The 23237-nt window shown below is 51.9% G+C and overlaps 1 protein-coding gene and 3 pseudogenes across 4 annotated transcripts; all 4 read left to right on the forward strand.

The window, feature by feature from the left end:
• The first annotated feature begins 1300 nt into the window (after positions 1-1300).
• LOC311512691 (putative G-protein coupled receptor 33 pseudogene) lies at positions 1301-3894 on the forward strand (annotated as a pseudogene). Its single transcript has 2 exons — positions 1301-1498; positions 2839-3894. The product of its transcript is annotated as a putative G-protein coupled receptor 33 pseudogene (transcript).
• A 4316-nt stretch (positions 3895-8210) lies between these two features.
• On the forward strand, positions 8211-8999 carry LOC311512473 (putative G-protein coupled receptor 33 pseudogene; annotated as a pseudogene). The gene has a single exon. The product of its transcript is annotated as a putative G-protein coupled receptor 33 pseudogene (transcript).
• A 4789-nt stretch (positions 9000-13788) lies between these two features.
• On the forward strand, positions 13789-17729 carry LOC311512744 (putative G-protein coupled receptor 33 pseudogene; annotated as a pseudogene). Its single transcript, XR_014714638.1, has 2 exons — positions 13789-13921; positions 16055-17729. The product of XR_014714638.1 is annotated as a putative G-protein coupled receptor 33 pseudogene (transcript).
• A 2596-nt stretch (positions 17730-20325) lies between these two features.
• LOC311512475 (N-formyl peptide receptor 2-like) lies at positions 20326-21294 on the forward strand (the record flags this gene model as incomplete). Its single annotated transcript, XM_084613688.1, has 1 exon — positions 20326-21294. The coding sequence occupies one exon, from the start codon at positions 20326-20328 to the stop codon at positions 21292-21294; it is 969 nt and encodes a 322-aa protein (XP_084469814.1).
• Between the last annotated feature and the right edge of the window lie 1943 nt (positions 21295-23237).

Here is a 23237-nt window from a genome sequence, read left to right on the forward strand (position 1 = left end):
GCTGGGCTGCCTGGGAAGGTGTAGGAGCTGTGAGGGGTCGGGCTGTCTGGGAAGGCGGAAGGGCGGTGAAGGGCCTGGCAGTGGAGGGGCTGGGCCAGTCGGGAACTGGAGGGGCCGGGTTGGGTGGGAAGTGGAGTGACCATGATGGGTCAGGCCAGTCAGGAAGGTGGAGGGGCCGTGAGGAATCAGGCTGGTCGGGAAGGCGGAGGGGCTGTGAGGGTTCGGGCTGCCCAGGAAGGCGGAGGTGCCATGAGAGACCTGGCTGGTTGGGAAGGCAGAGGGGCCGTGAGACCCTAAGGAGGTGTGGGAAGAACACAAAGGGAATTGGAGAAGAGGGAGAGAGCGACAGAAGTGTGGAGCCCTAACGCTGACAATCCCTGCATTTCATTCTCTTCCCTGCACAAACCGGCAAGTCCCCCAGCCCGATACAGGGAGAACCAGGAGTCCTGGCTCACAAAACCCATGCCCCCTGATCTATCTCACTGGACCCCATCCCTTCCCAGAGCCATGGATAGAACCCCGAAGTCCTGGCTCCCACCCCACTCTAACTCACTAGATCCCATTCTCCACACACAACTGGGGATAGAACCCAGGAGTCCTGGCTCCCAGTTAGCCACTCTAACCACTAGATCCCACTCCCCTCAGAATTCAACCTTGGTCCTGTGTACCATGCCATTGGGGGCTGTTTTCCCACTAGCGCTGGGTTCCTGTCGGAGATCTCAGGGTCCCAGCTCCGAGGATGGGGGCCTGTGTAACAAACACTCTGGGGTGGGCTGGGTGTGACTGAGATTTTATCTAGAACAGGAAGGGGCCGCATTTCACATGAGTTGTCTCACCCAGGGACGTACCCACAACATGTAGATAACATAGGTCCCATCACAGCTATTGACCTGCTCTAACCACTAGACCCCACCCCCCATCCCAGAGCTGAGGACAAATCCAGGAGTCCTGGCTCCCAGTCCCCCCGTCCCCACTCCAAACCACTAGACCCCCCACTCCTCGGCTGGGAGTTGCATCATTTGTGACTCAGCGTTTGTGTTGAGCTAACAGCGCTGGGTTATCTCTGGATTGTGGTGCAGCCCGTATCAGGAAAGGACTTGTGCAAAATACAGGCCCTTCCTCTTCACAGGGGCACGCCTCAATAGATGAGCTTCTGGCCAAGCATCTAGTTCATTACAGCAGGGGGGCTCGGAGCCAGGACTCCTGCGTTCTAGGCCAGGCTCTGGGAGGAAGTGGGGACCACTTTTAAAGCAATGGTTGTTGCTTAGGAGATTTCGCTGCTAAGACAGTGACGGATGATCATTTCCATTCATGGTTTGCAGCTTGTGGATCTCAGGGAGTAGGTGGGGGTGGAGCATGTAGAAGACACAGAGTTAAGGGGAGTGAACTCAACACACAGGGGAGGGCTCCAGCGTGCTGGGGACAGACTCACGGACGCTTTGCTGGGCAAACACACACCATCCAAGTTTCTCTCTGCGCTGGGTCCTGCGTTCCCCAGGTGAGTCGAGACGATAGGCAGAGGCCCCTGGTTAGGTCTGAAGGGAAATTTCCTTTCTAAAACCACCTAGAAGCCACAGAAATTTGCCACTGTCAAGGAAAACCAGGAGGACTCCCTGCCACTGGGTATGAGCAGGGCTAGGCTGTGAAACTCCCTGCCACTGGGTGTCAGTGGGGATAGCCCAATAAACTCCCTGCCACTGGGTAGCACTGGGGTTAGCCTGGAGCATTCAACAGACAGAAGTAGGAGGTGAGATCTCTGACATGGGTGAATTTTTCTCTCCTTTTCACCTTTAATCTGATGAGGTGTTTCCCACTTATGAAGCTCTAAGACCACGGACCCCACATCCCTCCCACAGCTCAGGAGTTCTGACCCCCATCCCCGCACCCCATTCTAAGAACCGAGGAGAGAAACCAGGAGTCCCAGCTCCCACCCCCCTTCTTTAACCATTAGGCCATTTTGCAGAGGAGAAAGAACTCCAATCTAACAAGGCCATGGGGGGCGCTGTCCCAGGTAGAGGTAAGAACCCCGAGGTTCTAGACCCAGTTGGGAATCTAGAACCCATAGACTTTGAGTTTGAACACATTGAGAGGCTTACAAGAAATGAGATTCCAGAGCCAGCTAGTGATTCAGAATCCAAGAGAGTCATTTAGGATAGAATACATTGTGCAGGGCTGGCAGCAAGGCGGGGGGCAGAGAAGTAGGTCAGTGGATTGAGGCTTCCTGTGTTATAATGAGAATGAGAAGGACCCTGCCCACTCTCACAAGTCAGGGTGTAGCATGAATTCCTGTGACAGGCAGATGAGCACAGAAGGTTGGGAGTGGGGTGGCTTTTTCCAGCTTGTAGCAGTGACTTCCACCATCACCAGGTCCTGCATGCTAGGAGTCAACAGCACCAATCCCTCCCTCCCTGAGCCAGCTAGTCCCTGCCCTGGAGACAGGTTGGAGCTGGCGATTGCTAGGGAGGAAAGGCCCTGTGTCCCATTCCCCACTCCTCTGTGCCAGCCCGTCATCAAGATCACAGCAATGTGGTATTTTCAGCTTCGCTGTGTATTTGACCTACCAGATTGTCCCCTTTCCCCACTCCGTCCAAGTCTGCTATCCCTCTTTTCCTCCTCTGCGGCCCATAGTTCTGCCTTGTAGCAGGGAGTTCCACCGGCTATAGCCCAGTTGCTGAGAATACCCAGCCTGGATATTCTGGAGGACCAGAGCGTACCGAACTATGTCCTGTCCAATAGTGTGTTCCTAACCCCCTCTGTTATTTCTTCACTCCTCCTCTTCCACTGTCCCATTTCCTGTCTTTTGTCATCCCTTCCAACCCCTCTTCTGTCTCTCCCCAGGGTACCATGGACACGACTCTCCCACCAACCACTGGGGAAAATTCCAGCCAGACCCAAGCAGCTGCGAGCTCCGCTCACCTGGCCTCTGCAGTGTTGCTCTTCACCACCTTCCTGGTGGGTGTGGTGGGGAACGGGCTGTACCTGTGGGTGCTGGGACTGAAGATGAGGAGGACGGTGAACACGCTCTGGTTCCTCTCCCTGGTCTCCTCTCACCTCCTTCTCACCCTGCTGATCCCCTTCTTCATCGTCTCCCTCCTCATGGGTTTACACTGGGTCTTCGGCACAGCCATGTGCAAGATCCTCAATACCTGCATCTCTCTGGGCATGTTCTCCTCTGTCTTCATTCTCACCCTCATCAGCCTGGACCGCTACACCCTCACTCACCACCCAATCTGGTGCCGGAATCACCGCACCGTGCCCCGGGCTGGGAAGCTGGTTGTGGGCGTGTGGCTGGCCTCCTTCTGTATCAGCACTCCCTACCTGGCTTTCCGGGAGACCCGGGTGTTGGACGGGGGCAGAATCATCTGCATTAACAATTACACCCTCTCCAGAGACTGGAATGGAGCCGAGCCACAGGGGCTGGGGAGACAGGTCCATGTGGCTGTCTTCACAGTCCGGTTCCTGCTGGGCTTCCTGCTGCCATTCTGTATCATCACGGGATGCTATGTCCATGTTGGGCTGAAGATGAAGGAGAAGAAGCTGACGTGGGCTGGGAAGCCCTTCAAAGTAATGGTGGCCGCGATGGTTTCCTTCTTTCTTGGCTGGCTACCCTACCACCTCTACCACGGCTTGAAGCTCTCCAAGAAGGAGGTGCCAGAGTCAGTGACAGACACCCTCTTGGTCATTTACACCTTCACGTCCTGCTTCAATGCCTGCTTCACCCCCATCCTCTATCTCTTTGTGGGAGAGAAGTTCTGGCAGGTCTTCAGGACGTCTTTTCTCACTCTGGTCAAAGCGGCTTTTGTCGACGATCTCGGCAGCAGTGCCTCCGAGTCTAGTGGAAGATATGAGAACGCACAACAGGTGTCAAGGTTCCTTCCCCACTCTGAACTCTAGGGTACAGATATGGAGACCTGCATGAAAACTTCCTAATCTTACTTTTACCAGCTTAGGTTAAAACTTCCCCAAGGTACAAACTATTTTACCTTTTGCCCCTGGACTTTCGCTGCCACCACCAAACATTTAACCGGTATTATTATTATTAGGAAAGAGTCCGTTTGGAAACGTCTTTCCCCGCCGCAAAATCCTCCCAAACGTTACCCCCCGCCTTTCTGTGGAAGGTTTGATAAAAATCCTCACCAATTTGCATTGGTGAACACAGACCCAAACCCTTGAATCTTAAGAACAATTAAAAAAAACATTCAGTTTCTTAAAAGAAGAATTTTAATAGAAGAAAAAGTAAAAAAGAATCACCGCTAAAAAAGAATCACCTCTGTAAAATCAGGATGGTAAATACCTTACAGGGTAATTAGATTCAAAACAGAGAGAATCCCTCTGGGCAAAACCTTAAGTTACAAAAAGACACAAAAACAGGAATATCCATTCCATTCAGCACAGCTATTTTCTCAGCCATTTAAAGAAAACAGAATCTAACGCATCTCTAGCTAGATTACTTACTAAGTTCTAAGACGCCATTCCTGTTCTGTCCCCGGCAAAAGCATCACACAGACAGAGAGAGGCTTTGTTTCTCCCTCCCCCCAGCTTTTGAAAGTATCTTGTCTCCTCATTAGTCATTGTGGTCAGGTGCCAGCGAGGTTATCCTAGCTTCTTAACCCTTTACAGGTGAGAGGATTTTTCCTCTGGCCAGGAGGGATTTTAAAGGTGTTTACCCTTCCCTTTATATTTATGACAACAGGTTATGGCCTGAAGATGCCCAGCCTTAGGGAGAGTTGAAAACTTGGCATCCCATTTGTTTCGAGATCCCTGATCGTTCTAAATCCTAATGGGTTCCAGGTATCTCACTGTTCAAACACCCTGCAGTGTCCCTGGATTCTAGATTCCTTGCTCTCTCCAGCACTCCATACATTCTAGGTCCCTCAATTTTTTCAAACTCAATGGGTCATCAATGGCACTTTTGTAGTGGTAATCAGGGTGGCTCATTTCAAACAGTTAACAAGAAGGTGTGAGGAACAGTAGGGGCAAATTAGCATGAGGACATTAGTTTTCTGGGTTTTTTTAGTTCTTGTAGTGACTCATCCACTCCCAGTCTTTATTCAGGCCTAGTGTGATGGTGTCCAGTTTGCAAATTCATTCCAGTTCTGCAGTTTCTCATTGAAGTCTTTTTTTGAAGTTTTTTTGTTGAAGGATTGCCACTTTTAAATCTCTTATTGAGTGTCCAGGGAGGTTTGCTGGTTTTTGAATGTTAGAATTCTTGACATGTGATTTGTGTCCATTTATTCTTTTGCATAGAGACTGTCTGGTTTGGCCAATGTACATGGCAGAAGGGCATTGCTGGCACATGATGGCATATATCACATTGGTAGATGTGCAGATGTTCACCATCACATTAGGCCTTAATAAAGACTGGGAATGGATGAGTCACTACAAGAAATATATCTTCCCATTTTTTTTACATTCACTGCACCTGATGAAGTGGGTTTTAGCCCACGAAAGCTAATGCCCAAATATATCAGTAGAACCTTCGGTCCATCCCCTGGCACAACTGGGAAGAAACCCATGCCTGCTGTTTCCCACCCCAGGTCTCTATCCATGCATCTCCTTAGATTGTGAGCTCTGGGGGACAGGAACTGTCTTTTTGCTCTGTGTTTGTAAAGCGACTAGCACAGTGGGGTCCTGGGCCAGAACTGGGGCTCCCAGCTGTACCGAAATAAATAATAATAATAAATAATCATTCCCAGGCGTTCCTTGAACTACATAAATTCTGTGAGTTTTGTGGGGCAACTCAAACATAATTTAGAAACACCACGTGACACACTCACTGGGATATTTCGTGTGGGGAATCTCTGGCTTAGCTTAACAGCAGCTGGTAAGGAGAGCAAGCCAGCAGAATGAAAAGCGGCTCCAAAGAAACCCCCTGCCCGTGAACATTCAGGGTGGTGAAGAGGTAACGTCCAAGCTGTATGGAATGTGGGTGATCACTTCTAATATTATGGATACCAATATTACAAATTTGCATGAATCAGACCACATATGCCATGGAAGGTATCAGTGGAAAAGGAATAATTTGCTAAATATGGTAAGCTTGTTTATATGTATGTGTCGTCTTTGAATGATGAGTTATAAATATGTGTGGTACATTGATAGCTCCAACTTGTGCTGTGTGTCTCGGTGTAACCCCCAGACAGATTGGCATTAGCACTGCCTAGTCTGTTCGATCAGCTGTACAGTAAACACATTGAGAGAAGCCGGGGGTTCGCCTCTGAGTCAGCAGGACTTGTAGGAACATGCCTGTGGGCAGGGGACTCCAAGAGCTTCTCCATACCCCCAGGCTGGGAACTTGTGTTTGGGACAGAGGATGTACCCAGGATATAAGAAGGCAGCTGCATCTTCTCCATTTTGTCTTCAATCCTGCTTCCGACCTCTGGAGTAACTTCTCTGCAAACTGCAGCTCTGAACAAAGGACTGAATGACCCATCCAAGCTTTGGTTGTGTTCCAGAGGGACTTTACAAGCAAGGAAACTCACCAATGCCTTATTGAGGTATAAAAGAAAGAATCAAAATCACTGTCTGCCGGTGTAAGGGCCGTTTCTCCCCATGACAATCTGAGGCCCTGTTCTTAGGCTAAGGCCTTTGGCTAAGCAGCAGGGGCAGCCCCAAGCTGGGAAGCGACCGATCACCTCCTCACATTCCAAACTAGTCAACCTGGGGCTGTTCAGAAGGTGATCCGATTTATCACCTCCAGAGAAAGGGAAGAGCCTAGAAGATGTAAAAGGAAATTTAGGTTGATAGTTTTCTGTCTGGTAAGAACTCACTTATCAACAGACGCAGCTGGGAAACCCTTATGTCTTTAGAGATGTAGTTGTGAAATCCTCACTTCTGTATTGTTTTGTCATTATAGTTCCCACTTTGCTGTTGTTTATTTACATGGTCTCTGTCTGGTTCTGTGATTGTTTCTGTCTGCTGTATAATTAATTTTGCTGGGTGTAAACTAATTAAGGTGGTGGGATATAAATGGTTAGCTAATTATGTTACAATATGTTAGGATTGCTTAGGTAAATTTCAGTAGAATGATTGGTGAAGGTATAGCTAAGACTATTACTATATAAATTAGGGGCAAACAGGAAGTAAGTTGGGATTCGAAATAAGGAGAAAGGAACTTGGATTTAAGCTTGCTGGAAGTTCACCCCAATAAACGTTGAATTGTTTGCACCTTCGGACTTCGGGTATTGTTGCTCTCTGTTCATGAGAGAAGGACCAGGGAAGTGAGAGAGTGAAGGAATAAGCTCTCTAACAATGATTATTACTTACTATATTTTATTTCAGGTAGTTCTGGAAGCCCCAGTCCTGGCCCCGGGCCCTGCTGTGCAAGGTTCTGTAAAACACAGAGCAAAAAGGGAGTCCCTTCCCAAGAGAGCTCACTGTCTAGGGAGGCAGGGTAGATCGCGACCAGGGCTGGGTCTCAGGAGGCCTTGGTACTATTCCTGGCTCTGCCACTGGCCATCTGGGTGACTTTGGCCCAGTCACTTCCACCATCACCAGCTCCCGCATGCTAGAAGTCAACAGCACCGATCCCTGCCTCCCTGAGCCAGCCAGTCCCTGCCCTGGAGACGTACTGGAGCTGGCGTCTGCTAGGGGGAAATGCCCCGTGTCCCATTCCCCACCCTTCTGAGCCAGCCCATCATCCAGATCACAGAGACATGGCATTCTCAGCATAGCTGAGTATTTGACCTATCAGACTGTCCTCATTCCGCACTCCTCGCACGTCTGCTATCCCTCCTGTCCAATAGTGTGTTCCTAACCCCCTCTGTTATTTCATCATTCCTGCTCTTCCGTTTTCTCCTTTCCCCTATTCTGTCATCCCTTCCAACCCCTCTTCTCTCTCCCCAGGGCACCATGGACCGAGGCAACACGACTCTCCCACCAACTGCTGGGGCAAATTCCAGCCAGACCCCAGCAGCTATGACCTCCGCTCACCTGGCCTCTGCTGTGTTGCTCTTCCCCACCTTCCTGGTGGGTGTGGTGGGGAATGGGCTGTACCTGTGGGTGCTGGGACTGAAGGTGAGGAGGATGGTGACCATGCTCTGGTTCCTCTCCCTGGTCTCCTCTCATCTCCTTTCAGAGTAACAGCCGTGTTAGTCTGTCTTTGCAAAAAGAAAAGGAGTACTTAGAGACAGTCTCTAAGGTGCCACAAGTACTCCTTTTCTCATCTCCTTCTCACCCTGCTGATCCCTTTCTTCATTGTCTCCTTCCTCATGGGTTTCCACTGGGTCTTCGGCATAGCCATGTGCAAGATCCTCAATACTTGCATCTCTGTGGTCATGTTCTCCTCTATCATCCTTCTCAGACTCATCAGCCTGGACTACTACACCCTCACTCACCACCCCATCTGGTGCTGGAATCACTGCACCGTGCCCCAGGCTGGGAAGCTGGTTGTGGGCATGTGGCTGGCCTCCTTCTGTGTCAGCGCTCCCTACCTGGCTTTCCGGGAGACCCGGGTGTTGGACGGGGGCAGAACCACCTGCACCAATAATTATGCCCTCTCTGGAAACTGGAATGGAGCCGAGATGCAGGACCTGGGCAGATGGGTCCACCAAGCTGTCTTCATAGTCCAGTTCTTGCTGGGCTTCCTGCTGCCCTTCTGCACCATCACAGAATGCTATATCTGTGTGGGGCTGAAGATGAAGGAGAAGAAGCTGGCATGGCCTGGGAAGCCCTTCAAAGTCATGGTGACCGTGGTGGTTTCCTTCTTCCTCGGCTGGCTGCCCTACCACCTCCACCGTGGCTTGAAGCTCTACAAGAAGAAGGTGACAGAGTCAGCATCAGGCGCCCTCTTTGTCACTCATATCTTCATGTCCTGCTTCAATGCTGGTTTCAACCCCGTCCTCTATCTCTTTGTGGGGGAGAAGTTCTGGCCGGTCTTCAGGACATCTCTTCTCACTCTCGTCAAAGCGGCTTTTGTCGACGATCTCGGCAGCAGTGTCTCTGAGTCTAGTGGAAGACAGGGGTCAGAGGTCGAGAACACAAAACAGGTTATGGCCTGAAGATGCTCAGACTGAGGGAGAGTTGAAAAGTTTGCATCCCCTTTGTTCCTTGATTCCTACTGGTCCTAAATCCCAATGGGTTCCAGGTTCTAGATTCTAGATTCCCTGCTCTCTCTCCAGAATTCCATGAGTTCTAGGTCACTCAATTTTTTCAAGCTCAATGGGTCATCAATGGCACCAGATCAGTAGCCAGCTCCAGAATCTTCTTTCTTTGACATCATTCAATGTGTTCTCACCTAATTGACTCTCTTGGATTCAACGTCACTAGCTGGCTCTGGAATCTCATTTCTTGTAAGCCGCTCAGTGTGTTCAAACTCAAAGTCTATGCGTTCTAGATTCCCAACTGGATCTAGGACATCACTGGATTCTACAGTGTTTTCAAACCACATAGAATCCAACAGGTTCCAAATTGTTTCCTTAATGTTTCATCATGGGTCTAGATTTCCAAATGGTTTAAAATATAAATGATTTTATATTTTATATTATATTTTATATAAAATTTTTATATTATAGAAGAGTCTGTGTATTACAGTCGCAATATCTCGCTCTTCTCTAATGCTTGTCATCAGTAGAGCTCAAAGAAGTTTTCCAAGGAGGTCAGTAGCAGTCTTTCAGTTTTTACAAATGGGGAAATTGAGACACATAGTGGGGAAGTGACTTGGCCAAAGTCACCCAGTAGAAACTTCGGTCTTTCTAGTGGCACAACCGGGAACAAACTCATGTCTGCTGTGTCCCACCCCAGGTCTCTACCCATGCATCTCCTTAGATTGTGGGCTCTGTGGGACAGGGACTGTCTTTTCACTCTGTTTGTACAGTGCCTAGCACAGTGGGATTCTGGCTCAGGATTTGGCCTCCCAGAACTACCGAAATAAAGAATAATAATAAATAATTATCCCCGGGCATTGCTTGAATTACATAGATTCTGTACATTTTGTGGGGTGGCTCTGACATATTTTATAAACACCACGTGCCAACTGTGACAGATAACACCTCTCGCTGATTCAAAATTCAGTCGGCTCTCATGGATTCTAGGAATCCTGGCCAGTTCTTAACATCTTGTGTCTCAGGTCTGTCCATGTTTTGAATTTGAACTGATCTGATGTGGGCTAGATTTAGAGCATCATGTTTTCCAAGCCACTGTATGTTTCAAAAGCCAATAAACTCCTATGTATTTTAGATAATTGGCTGGTTCTTGAACCCCTTGTGTTCTAGATCTGCCAAAGTATAAAAATTCAAACAGATCCTATCTGGTCTAGGACATTCTAGTTTTCAACCTCATATATGATGTCCTAGACCAGTGGTCTCCAAACTTTTTTGATCACGCGCCCCCAGGAAAAAAAATTGCAGCAGGCATGCTGCTGAAGAAAAAAGGTGGAAGAGCTGCTACGTAGAAGAGCTCCTCCCACCATGCACCCCCAGGGATTGTCTTGTGCACCCCATGGGGTGCACGCACCCCACTTTGGAGACCACTGCCCTAGACCACATAGGACCAGGTTGGGTTTTAAAAAAACTTTGGCAGACCTAGAACCCAAGAAATTCAAGACCCACTCAAATGTCTAGACCTCATGGTGTACAAATGGGTTTTTAAATGTGTGTGTGTGTGTGTGTAATACACACACACACACACACACAGACTAGTATCACATGAGTAATGCTAAGATTATGTCACGGAGGTTATGGAAACCGTAACTCAGTGATGTCAGTGACACTGGGGGCTTTGCAGCTGACCCGCCGCTGCCGGCAGCGGGGGACTCCGCGGTAGGCAGGGGACCCTCCAGCAACTGCCCAGCCACTGTGGTTGGCGGTGACCCCTGAGCTGCCGAGCCACCACCGCTGGCAAAGGTCCCCCCTGAAGTGTCTCAGCTGCTGAGAGCAACCAGGGCCCCTCGCAGCTCCCAGCTGCCACCTCTGGTGGCAGAGGGACCCCGGAGCTGCTCAGTGGCTGTGGGCGGGGGGACCCCCACAGCTCCAGCCCCTCAGGGTGGCAGGGGGATCCCTCCCAGCTACTGGGCAATGGGGCTCCTGCAGCTTCCAGCCACTGCGAGGGGTGAGGGCAGGGTGTTGGACCCTCCTCCCTCCCCATTTTGTCAGGGATGTTTTTAGTAAAAGTCAGGGACAGCTCACAGCTTCCACGATACTTTGTTTATTTCCCATGGTCTGTCCGTGACTTTTACTAAAAATATCCATGACAACATCGTAGCCTTACGCATTGGTTCTAGATATTTGGCTAGGTCTTGAACCTCTTGAGTTCCTGGTGTGACAATGGCTTGAAACCCAATCAGACCTGACCTGGTCTAGTACTTCAAGGGATCCAAGCACTTATATGTTTCAGGATGCCATGAATTCCAGATATGTGGCTAGTTCTCGAAACTCCTGGGTTCCAAATCAGTCCAGGACTCCAATCCCCATTACCACCGATTATTCAGAGCAACCAGAGACCCAAAGAATCGGTTATTGGCACAGGACTTACATGCCATCTGTGGTCCCAATTCAGCCCCATTGTGGCTGAAGACACCAGGTCAAAGCTGATAATAGGGACAAGAACTCAAACATCTCCATGTTGAGATCGAAACAGCAGCGGCTGTGCCTCTAGGCCCCCACGTGTCAGCTCAACGTGGGTATTACTCACCCTCAATTTCCAGTGGAAGACGTAGCTCACAGAGGTGTGAACTGCTATTAAACACAGGTGTGACCAGCTTGAGGAGCGGACTCACTTTTGCTATCCGGCTGCACCGGCCCTCGGTCCTGTTGCGTAGCTGAGCTCAGGGGCCGTCCAGGCTCGGCGTTTCCCAAAGTTCGGCCTCTTTGCTATCATCTGAAAATGTTCAATCAGTGCAAACAGGGATGTGGGGGGCCATATCGTGGGAACCCCTGGACCAAATGACCCAAATTTGCATCACAAACCCCCTTCCCGCCTTCACAGCTGAGTGCCGGTTTTCAAGGCAGTTGCCCCCCCGCCTGGGGGATTCAATGCAATGTGTGCATATTAACAGCAGCTCATCATCAGGGGGCTGCATCTCGTGACACCTGCAATCGAACGACCGCCCTTTGCTCCCGCAGACTCCAGCAGAGCCCCTGCGGCTTGGTGCCACTTTCCAAGTCAATGTGAGGCTGCAACTGGTTTTCAGAGCGGTGTGAAAAAATTAAGAACGGCTCCTTTTCATGTGGCTTAAACTGAGGGCCCCGGATCACGACCCTCTGAACCTGCTCCACTCACTCCGCCCCGGGCCTTGCTCAGAGACGGCCAATTTCAAGCCAAGCCGAGCGGGCGGGTGGATTTCAGAGCACTTGGGCTCACCGGGTCTGACAGGAAGAGGTTTCTCTGCAGGCCCGGCGGCAGGAGTGCCCTTAGCAGATCTGCTGTGGGAGGACTCGGGCTCCCAGGCCTTGGGCAGTTCTGAGCTCAGCGTCTGCAGCACCTGGTTGCAAGCGGCCCCCTGAATCCATCATCCCTTTGCTCTCTGCACACTCACATCCAACCCCGGGCCGCCAGCCCGGCCGCACTCATGCCAGCCACTGTGACCGTGTCTCTGGGACACGTGCCTCTTTGAGAGCCCTGTTGAAGCTCTAGTCCCTTTGGACACGCGTCTGCCTGGGGGTTCCGCTGGACCCCACATTTCTGCGCATCCCTGACCCTCCGTGCCCGACCTGCCTAAGGAGCCTGGCTGGGCAGTAGCGGATTATCCAATGGGCTGATGGGGTCTGTGCCCAGGGGCTATGGCCAATTGGGAACCCCCAGAAAAATGGATGCCGCACCCCAGCAGAAATCCCAGAGCCCTGGCAGAAGGACTGGGTGGGCAAGGCGGGGGAAAACCCTGCATGCCAAGACCACTCCCCAGCAGAAGCACCGGGCAGGATGGGGGAAGCCCCAGCACCCAGACCCCTACTGCAGCTTTGGGAGAGGAAGGCTCTTGCTCCCTATTGAGGCCTCAGGGTTAGTGGTCAGAGCAGGGGAGGGGTGACTCAGGATATCTGGGTTCAAGCCTCAGATGGGGGAGGGGAGTGGGGTCTCGGGGGTTAGAGAAGCTGGGGGGCTGGGAACCAGGGCTCTGGGTTCTATCCCTGGCTCTGTCAGGGAAGCCGGGGCTAGTTTTAAAGCAATGGCAGTTTCTTAGGTGGTTTCTTTGCTAAGACAGGGTCCAAATGATCATTTCCATTTATGGGTTGCAGCTTCTCTATCTCTGAGAGCAAACAGAGGCGGAGCGTGTAGAAGACACAGAGTTAAGGGGAGAGACCTCAACACCCAGGAAAGCACAGACTCACGGACGCTTTGCTGGGCAAACACAGACCATCTGAGTCTCTCTCTGCGCTGGGTCCTGCCCTGCTGAGGTGAGTCAAGATGATGGGCAGAAGCCCCTCGTTGAGTCTGAAAATGAATTTCTTTGCTAAATCTACTTAGAAGCCACAGACATTTGCTATTACCAACTCAAACCAGCTCTAGATCCTAGCAGGGAGTTCTGAGGGTCAGGACTCCTGGGTTCTTTCCCGAGCTCTGAGAGGGGAGTGGGATCTAGTAGTTAGAGCAGGGGGCTGGGAGTCAGGACACCTGGGCTCTGTCTGAGTTTGTTGGGGTGGAGGGGAGTGGCCTCTAGTAGGTTAGACCAAGGTGGCCTGGGGGCCAGGACTCCTGGGTTGTATCCCCAACTCTGGGAGTGGGTGGAGTCTGGTGGTTTGAGCGGTGGGGTGGTTGGGCATTGAGAAAAGAGAAGTGAAGGTTCCTGTTTCACCTACATGTTCTTGCTAAGTCCCTTGGTGAAGGAATTCATGGAAAGGCTGCCACTTCCTCTTCTAGCTTAAAACCCTCAGTGACTCGGAGCTCTCCCTGGCACGTCCGTTGCACAGACCCTGGCCACGGAGCTGGGACCCAGAGACCCCCGACGGGAGCCCAACACGACTGGGAAAAGAGAGCCCCCAGTTGCACGGTATGCGACAACAATGGTGAACTGTGGGGGGTGGGGTCTAGTTGGCGACCCCAGGGGATCTACAAAGTGCGGAGTCCTGGGTTCTTTACCTGGCTCTGGGAGGGGAGTGGGGTCTAGTGGTTAGAGCAGGAGGGAGGCGCCGGTAGCCCGATCTCCTGGGTTCTATTCTGTTTATAAAGTGGATTGTCTTTAGCTGGGTGGTGAAGGAGATACTGTTCTTCCACTACTGAGGCATGAGGGTCCCTGTATCTCTGTCTGCCCCCATTTCTCCAACCACTTGGTCCCTCCCTCCTATGCCAAGGATCTCCCCGGCCCTGACACTGCTATCGACCCCCGTGCCAGCACGGGAGCCATCTCTGGCCACCCCCAGGGAAGGTGGGAGGGGAAATCAGCTCACAGCTGCGAGTTTTCTTCTTTGCCATAATCCTGCCATAGGGGGCTGGACCTGCGGGGGCTGGGGCTGAAGATGAGGAGCACGGTGACCAGCCAGGGGTTCCTCTGCCTGGTTCTCAGCCTCCTGTTCTCCTCCTATTGTATACCGGTGTTTGCTGCAGCTCTGCTGGATGCAGTATCCCCTGAGGGGAAACTCTCCATGTCCCTTTCCGCACCCCCTGAGTCAGCCAAACATCCAGATCAGAGCCACATCGTTTTCTCTGTGTGGTTCTGTGTTTGACCCTCTAGACTATTTTCCCCTTCTCTGCTCCTCCCACTTGCATTGTCCTCCTTTCCCCTCTCCACCTGCCATCCAGTCTTGTAGCAGTGAGTTCCAGCAGTGAGGAAGGGTGCTGCAGAGTGAGCTCTGGCCACAAGGGGGCACTCAGGTAGCAGGCACCCTGTTACAGAGACCCACAGGTAAATATCTCTTGTGTTCAGTGGCAGGGGGTCCCATGGGTTAACCCTGATCGTGTCCAGTGGTGGGAGGTACCTTGAGTTAATGGCACCGGTGTCTAGTGGCAGGGGGTCCCCTGGCTTAGCCATCTTGAGGAATAGATCTTGTGATTGCTCTTCTGCTTCAGTGAGGGAAAACATCTATTTCATAGAATCATAGAATATGAGGGTTGGAAGGGACCTCAGGAGGTATCTAGTCCAACCCCCTGCTCAAAGCAGGACCAACACCAACTAAATCATCCCAGCCAGGGGTTTGTCAAGCCTGACCTTAAAAATTTCTAAGGAAGGAGATTCCACCACCTCCATAGGTAACGCATTCCAGTGTTTCACCACCCTCCTAGTGAAAAAGTTTTTCCTAATATCCAACCTAAACCTCCCCCACTGCAACTTGAGACCATTACTCCTTGTTCTGTCATCTGCTACCACTGAGAACAGTCTAGATCCATCCTCTTTGGAACCCCCTTTCAGATAGTTGAAAGCAGCTATCAAATTCCCCCTCATTTTTCTCTTCCGCAGGCTAAACAATCCCAGTTCCCTCAGCCTCTCCTCATAAGTCATGTGTTCCAGTCCCCCAATCATTTTTGTTTCCCTCCGCTGGACTCTTTCCAATTTTTCCACCTCCTTCTTGTAGTGTGGGGCCCAAAACTGGACACAGTACTCCAGATGAGGCCTCACCAGTGTCGAATAGATGGGAATGATCACGTCCCTCGATCTGCTGGCAATGCCCCTACTTATACATCCCAAAATGCCATTGGCCTTCTTGGCAACAAGGGCACATTGTTGACTCATATCCAGCTTCTTGTCCACTATAACCCCTAGGTCCTTTTCTGCAGAACTGCTGCCGAGCCATTTGGTCCCTAGTCTGTAGCGGTGCATGGGATTCTTCCGTCCTAAGTGCAGGACTCTGCACTTGTCCTTGTTGAACCTCATCAGATTTCTTTTGGCCCAATCCTCTAATTTGTCTATGTCCCTCTGTATCCTATCCCTATCCTCCAGCATATCTACCTCTCCTCCCAGTTTAGTGTCATCTGCAAACTTGCTGAGGGTGCAATCCACACCATCCTCCAGATCATTTATGAAGATATTGAACAAAACCAGCCCCAGGACCAACCCTTGGGGCACTCCAGAGAGGTCTGTTCCAACGGTGCCTTCCTAACCCCCTCTTATTTCTCCCTTCTTCCTCTTCCCCTCCCCCTTTTCCCCTTCTCTGTCATCCCTTCCAACCCCTCTTCCGTCTCTCCCCAGGGCACCATGGACCGAGGCAACATGACTCTCCCACCAACTGCTGGGGCGAATTCCAACGAGACCCCAGCAACCACGAGGGCCACTCACCTGGCTGCAGCCGTGTTGCTCTTCACCACTTTACCAGTGGGTGTGGTGGGGAACGGGCTGTACCTGTGGGTGCTGGGGCTGAAGATGAGGAGGACGGTGACCACGCTCCTGTTCCTCCACCTGGTCTCCTGCTACCTCCTCTTCACCCTGCTGATCCCCTTCTTCGCCATCTACATCCTCCGGGATTTAGACTGGGTCTTTGGTACAGCCATGTGCAAGCTCCTGAATGTCTGCCTCTCTATGGACATGTTCTCCTCTGTCTTCCTTATCACTCTCATCAGTCTGGATCGCTACACAATCACCTGCCACCCCATCTGGTCCCGGCATCACCGCACTGTGGCCCAGGCATGGAAGCTGGCTGCATGTGTGTGGCTGGCCTCCTTCGCTCTCAGCACTCTCGACCTGGCTTTCTGGGACACCCATGTGAATGCGGGCAGGATCATCTGCATTAGTAATTACACCCTCCCCAGGGACAGGAATGGAGCCGAGACGCGGGACCCGGGGAGACGGATCCACCCAGCCGTCTTCACAGTCCATTTCCTGCTGGGCTTCCTGCTGCCCTTCTGCACCATCGTGGGCTGCTATGTCCGCGTGGGGCTGAAGATGAAGGAGAAGGGGCTGGCACAGAGGGGGAAACCCTTCAAAGTCATGGTGGCTGCGGGAGTGTCCTTCTTCCTCTGCTGGCTGCCCTACCACCTCTACTATGGGTTGATGTTCTACAGTAATGTGCAGCAGTCAGTGACAGACAGCTTCCTGGTCATTTCCATCATCATGTTCTGCTTCAACGTCTGTTTCACCCCAGTCCTCTACCTTTTTGTAGGGGGGACGTTCCAGCAGGTGGCAAGGATGTCTCTGTTTGCTCTGGTCAAAGCACCTTTTGATGAGGATCTCAGTAGTGCTGTGTCTGGAACAGAATCTAGTAGGAGACATGGGCCAGAAACTGACACCATGGAAATGGAGAAAAACTTGGAATCTTGTGGGTTCTAGAGACTTGGATATTCTGGACATGAGTTCCAGGTGTCTCGATGTTTTAAAACTGAATGGAGTCCCTTGGGTTCTAGATTCCTAGCTAGCCCCATAATCGTGTGTGTTCTATGTTTCCTGGTGTGTTTAAAAAACCCAGTAGGGTCCAGAAGGTTCCAGTTCCCTGTTTGGTTCTAGAACCCAGATGGTGCCATGTCTACACATGGTTTTAATCTCTATAGGATCCCATGGGTTCTAGATTACAGGCTGGCTCTACAACCCTGTGTATTTTTTATATGTCCAAATAGTTTTGCATAGCATAATATCCCATGGGTTCCAGATCTCTCAATGTGCCAAGGCCAGGTAGGGACTTGTGGGGTCTAGGTTTCTCACTAGTTCTAAAATCATGATTTATGAATGATTTAAAACTCTGTGGTATCTTGTGGGTTCCAGAATTCTGGCTGTTTCTAGAAACTTCTGTGCTCTCAAAATGTTAAAACCTGATCAGATACCATTTGTTCTAGAATGTCGTCAGTTCTAAAGCCAGTCAATGTAGTAAAACTGATTTAATGGTGGGGTTCTAGGCTCCTGTCTGCTTGTATAACCTCATGGTTGTAGGTCTATCAATGGTTTTTAATATCCAGAACAGTGATCTTATTAAAAGAAATATCTAAAATATCTAAAATAGAGAAGATGCTCTGTTCTGCTGACAAAGTGCATGAACCAATGATCTCTCCTTCTAGAGCTGTGTTTTTGCAGAAGTCCAAGTTCTGTGTCTTCATTGCAGGAGATTCTTATCAAAACACGAAGGGCTGCAGACCTCTGCTTTCTAAAGTGCTTTTCAGGGGTTATTGTTCTCGGAAAACCTGGCCCCTGTAAGTGGTGTCAAGATGGGCACCCCCTCCCCAGCCATGGAGACACTGAAAATCACTAGTTTGGGAAATTGATTCCCCAAATCTAGTGGGGGCATGGAGTGAACAAGCCAGATCTTGTATTGATGTAAATCAATATAGCTCGGGTTTCAGAGTAACAGCCGTGTTAGTCTGTATTCGCAAAAAGAAAAGGAGTACTCATGGATTCTATTCCCAGCTCTGTGAGGGGAGAGGGGTTTACTGGTTGGGGGCAGAGATGGGGTGCAGGACTCCTGGGTTTCATCCCCAGCTTTGGGAGAGTTGTAGGGTCTACTGCAGGGGTGGCCAACCTGACCAAGAAGGAGCCTGAGAAGGAGCCAGAATTTACCAATGTACATTGCCAAAGAGCCACAGTAATACGCCAGCAGCCCCCCATCAGCTCCCCACCCCTGCTCCTAGCACCTCCCACCCACTGTCAGCCGCGGCAATCAGCGCCACCCCCACCCTCCCTGTACCTCCCGATCAGCTGTTCTGTGGCGTGCAGGAGGCTCGGGGCGGGGGGAGAAGTAATGGCACGGCGGGCTCAGGGGAAGGGGCGGGAAGGGGTGGAGTGGGGGCGGGGCCTGTAGCAGATCCAGGGGTTGAGCAGTGAGCACCCCCTGGCTCACGGGAAAGTTGGCGCCTGTCACTCCAGCCCTGGGGCCAGTGCATATACAAGGAGCCGCATCTTAACTTCTGAGGAGCTGGATGTGGCTCTGGAACCACAGGTTGGCCACCCCTGGGCTAGTGGGTTAGAGCAGGGGGAGCTGGGAGCCAGGACTCCTGGGTTCTTGCCCAGCTTTGGCAGGGTTGTAGGGTCTAGTGGTTGGGGGGGGGGAGGCTGGGACCCAGGACTCCTGGGTTCTATCTTTGGCTCTGGGAGGGAAGTGGTGTATTCCGTGCTTTGACCTCTCCAGCTCATCGCTCCCAGCAACACGCCGAGGACCAGCGTCGGTTACAACAGCCCCGCCCCGCTTCCCTGTAACACTGGCTTTGTGCAACACCCTGCAGCGGTGAGATGAGCCCAGAAGTCGCTTTTGCAAGCTGGTGTTCGAACACTTCCCCCCTGCATCCCCATCCTGCTGCAGGCAGAGCCATGGGCAAGGGGAGCTGCTGGCCACCTGCTTGCTGGGGTCCAGAAATGGGCTGGTCTTAGATCGGCCAGTGGGGTCCGCTGAGGCGGTGGTGTGGGGAGCTGGGATCTACACAGGGCATGGGGCAGGGGGAAGAGGAACTGGGATCCAGCTCGGGGACAAGGTGGGATCTGCGCAGGGCAAGGCCAGGTCAGGGATCTGCAAGAGGCCATCTGCCCTGTGCAGTGCAGGTTGGGAAACTGCTGTGGTGGGAACCAAGATCGTAGTCTGGGTCCTTCCGCCAAGCTCTGGAAGGGGAAGTGCCCGTCGCTCAGAGGAGCGGCTCAGACGCGGGACCCAACCCCACGAGGGAGCTGAGCTGCTCCGGGCTATTGACTGCTCCGGCAGTGATAGGGGAAAAGGTCACTCCGCTCCCCTGGTGCCCACCCAATACATAGCCAGGTAAGCTTTGATTCCCTTTGAGCAAAGAGGGCTGGGAGTCAGGACTCCTGGGTTCTCTCCCTGGCTCTGGGAGGGGAGTGGGGTCTAGTGGTTAGAGCATGGGGTGATGGTGGCTGGGAGCCAGGACTCCCGGCTCTGGGAGAGGAGTGGGGTCTAGTAGTTAGAGCATGGGGTGGTGGTGGCTGGGAGCCAGGACTCCCGGCTCTGGGAGAGGAGTGGGGTCTAGTGGTTAGAGCTCTTATAACAGGCTCGTCCCCTGGCAGTTCCCGGGTTTTGTGCACTGGTGCACTTTGAACAACTGGGCGGTGCCCCCTTCCAGCGAGGGGTGGGGGCAGGGGTGGGCTCACACCCTTGGGGTCAGGATCTGGTAATCTAGGCCCGAAGCGGGGAAGTTGTGGTGGCAACTTTGAGACCGCAGAGCCGTGTGGTTTCCCAACACCTCTTCCGGGACCGGGGTGCGGGTGGGGGAGTGTGGATGGGGGAGGGGGATAGAGTTTGGGGGGAGGAGCAGCATGATGGGGGAATGAGGGGGCCAGGAGGTTGGGGAGCTGGGGGATGAGGGGTCAGGGGCATGGAGCAGTGGGGTGGGGGGGACTTGGGGGTTAGCAGGAGGGACTGGGAGTCCAGGGGAAGGGGGGGATTTGGGGGAGGTGGGGGATGGGTGGAGGTGTGAGGCGGCTGGGGCCAGAGGAGAGGTGGCAGTTTGGGGGAATGAGGGGGTCCTGTGGCCAATGTCTCACTGGTCCTCTTTCACAACCCGCCCCCCCGCCCCAGTACCCTCCCTCGCCTCCTAGCCATGAACGGCTCCTGTGCTCCCCCCAACGCCACGGGGGCTGTGGAGGACACCATGCGGCACATCGCCATCGGCACCAATGCCCTGGTTTTGGGGCTGGGCCTGGCCGGCAATGGGCTGGTGATCTGGATCACCACGGCTGGCCGGGCCGGGCCGCCCACCTTCCCCTCGGCCTGCTACCTCCACCTGGCCGTGGCCGACCTGCTCTTCTCCGCCGGGCGCATCCCCGCCATCGTCCAGGAGGCCTTAAGGTCCCGCTGGCCCTTCGGCCGAGCTCTCTGCAAGCTCCACTCCTTCGCTCGCTACTTGGTTGTCTTCGCCGGCGTCTTCGTGCTCACCCTCATCAGCCTCCACCGCTGCCTGCTGGTGGCTCAGCCCGTCTGGGTCCGGAACCACTGCAGGCCCCGGCTTGGGTGTTGGCTGATCGCTGGGGCCTGGTTCCTGGCCATCTGCTTCAGCGTCCCTTACCTGGTGCTCAGGGACGTGGAGACCAGACACGGGGAGTCCTTCTGCGTCTACCGGAGAGACCTGCGGCTTTTTGCCGAGATGCCCCTGAGGTTGAGCCGGTTCCTGGGCGGGTTTCTGGTCCCTTTCGCCATCATTGCCACATCCTACGTGGTCTTGACTTGGAAGCTGAGGAGAAGAAGCTGGGAGGGCTCCCGGCGGACCTCTGCCTTGGTGCTGGCCGTGGTGGCTCTCTTCTTTGTTTGCTGGTTGCCCCATCACATCCTGGTGCTGCTCAGCACGTACCAGGCGAACAAAGAGGTCTGGGGCGTGGCGCTTAAGCTGGCCAACGCCTTGGCCTACCTCCACAGCTGTCTCAACCCTGTGCTGTATGGGCTGGTGGGGTACGTCTGGAGCAGGGGGCGCCGGAGGGGCTCCTTCCTGGGCATCTTCCGCAGGGCCCTGGCTGAGGAAGAGGAGGGATCGGGTGCAATGGAGGCGTCGCAGAGCACCAGACGGACTAGCTGAGAGAGGAGGACTTGGGACCCCTGGGTTCGATCTCCAGCTCTGGGAAGGGACCAGAAGCTGGTGGATTAGGGCAGGGTGAGCGAGGAGTCAGGACTCCTGGATTCTATTTGCCAGGTCTCCCATTATTTCCTTGTGTGTGTGAGCTAAGGCCAATCTCTGAAACTGTCTCTCGCCTTCTGCTTCAATTTCTTAATCCATAAAATAGGGGTAGTAATCCTTCTGTTGTCTATTTAGACTGTAAGCACAATGGGGCATGGACCGTCACTCACTGTGGGTCTGTGCAGTCCCGGGCACAATGGAGGGCTCTGATCTCATTCAGGATCTGTCTATGTTGGGGATCAGGAGACAGATTCATCAAAACTGTAAGTCTTCGTGTGAATGACTCAGTTTTTTGGAGTTTCTTGACTCAAAAAAGTTTTGGAAGAAAACTTTCAAAGTTGTCGCCAGCTCATGTTTTAAAATGTCCAAAGTGAAAATTCCACCTTTCTGGTCCCAAATGCTTTTTTCTTTTTTAAATTTAGGATAACTTGTGTTTTTTAAAAAAAAATGTTTTCAGATGGTCAAAATTTAAAATGAAACATTGAAATGATCAAATCAAAATATTTGGATCGACTCAAATTGAAATTTGGTTCAAAAGGACAAAGAGTTCCCAGAAAAAGACAGGGTCCCGGGGTGCCCTGTCCCCCTCAGTGTAATTCCTAGTGTGGGTAGATGTACCTGAGATAGCTTCGATGGAGGTAGCATGCTTAAAATAGACGATTTAGCCACAGCTGCAGGGGCTGGCTGCCCTGAGGATGTACCTAGTGTCTGGGACAGGATCACACTGCTGGGGCTACGCTGCTAGTGGGTGGCGGGGGAGTGTCTCCCCGAATTGAGAATCTCACTTCCAGCTTCAGTGTCGACGGAGCCCAACTGGTAGAAGGTAGGTGATGGCTGAAGCGCTGCCAAGGGAGATGGTTCATAATTTCCCAATGGAACAGCTTCCCATCAGAAAACACGGATTTGAGAACATGGAGACGTTTCGGGGGGTGTCAATTTTTGTCGGAATTTTTGAAGCAAAATTATCAAAATGTTAAGGCCGAAGCATTTTATTTTGTCTTGATTGTGTTGATTTTTATATCATTAATATCAAAGGAGGGTTGGCAGGATTCACATTTTATTGGTTTATAACATCGTTTGTTTTTAAGCACACTCTTTAGACCGTTTTTGATCAACTTCACCTCTCACAATCGCAGGGAATTATGGGGAGGGAGGTGAGACAATAACTATTTAAGAGCAGTAGCAAATGGGATTCACAGCTTTATAACCGTTCAAACACAAATCATCAACATCACATGACAGAATATACAAAGTAAATCGCCTTCAACCAAACTCAAAGAAGGTCACAAGTGGGGTTTTTCTTACTTTGACCATCTGTAAATTTCAATGATTATGGATGAAAATATGTTTTGGTGTGTGTGCAGTGAAATTGACGCTTACCGACAATGGCCGATAAAAATTGAATCCTTCCCAGCCTAAATAAATTACATCTTCATAGACTCATAGATTTCAAGGCCAGAAGGGCCCGTTGTGATCATTTAGTCTCACCTCCTTTGTAACGTAGGCCAGAGAACTGTCCTGAATTGATTTGTAGTTGATCTAGAGTGGATCTTTCAGGGAAAAAAAAGTCCCATCTTGATTTAAAAATGGCCAATGATGGAGAATCCACCATGACCCTTGGTAAACTGTTCCAATGTTGAATTGCCCTCACTGTGAAAAATGTACACCGTTATATATTGGACTGGGATTCAGGAGACCGTGGTTTTATTCCAACCTCTGCCCCTGGCTGACTGCGTGACCTTGGGGAAAGTAGTCACCAGTCTATACATCCGTTTCCCAGACTAAGGAGGGACCTGGTAACAGTTCTCAGTGGTGGGAAGGGCTGTTATAAAGAGGCCATGGAT

The sequence above is a fragment of the Lepidochelys olivacea genome (assembly GCF_965140295.1).
Source record: "Lepidochelys olivacea isolate rLepOli2 genome assembly, chromosome: 24".
Lineage (NCBI taxonomy): Eukaryota > Metazoa > Chordata > Testudines > Cheloniidae > Lepidochelys > Lepidochelys olivacea.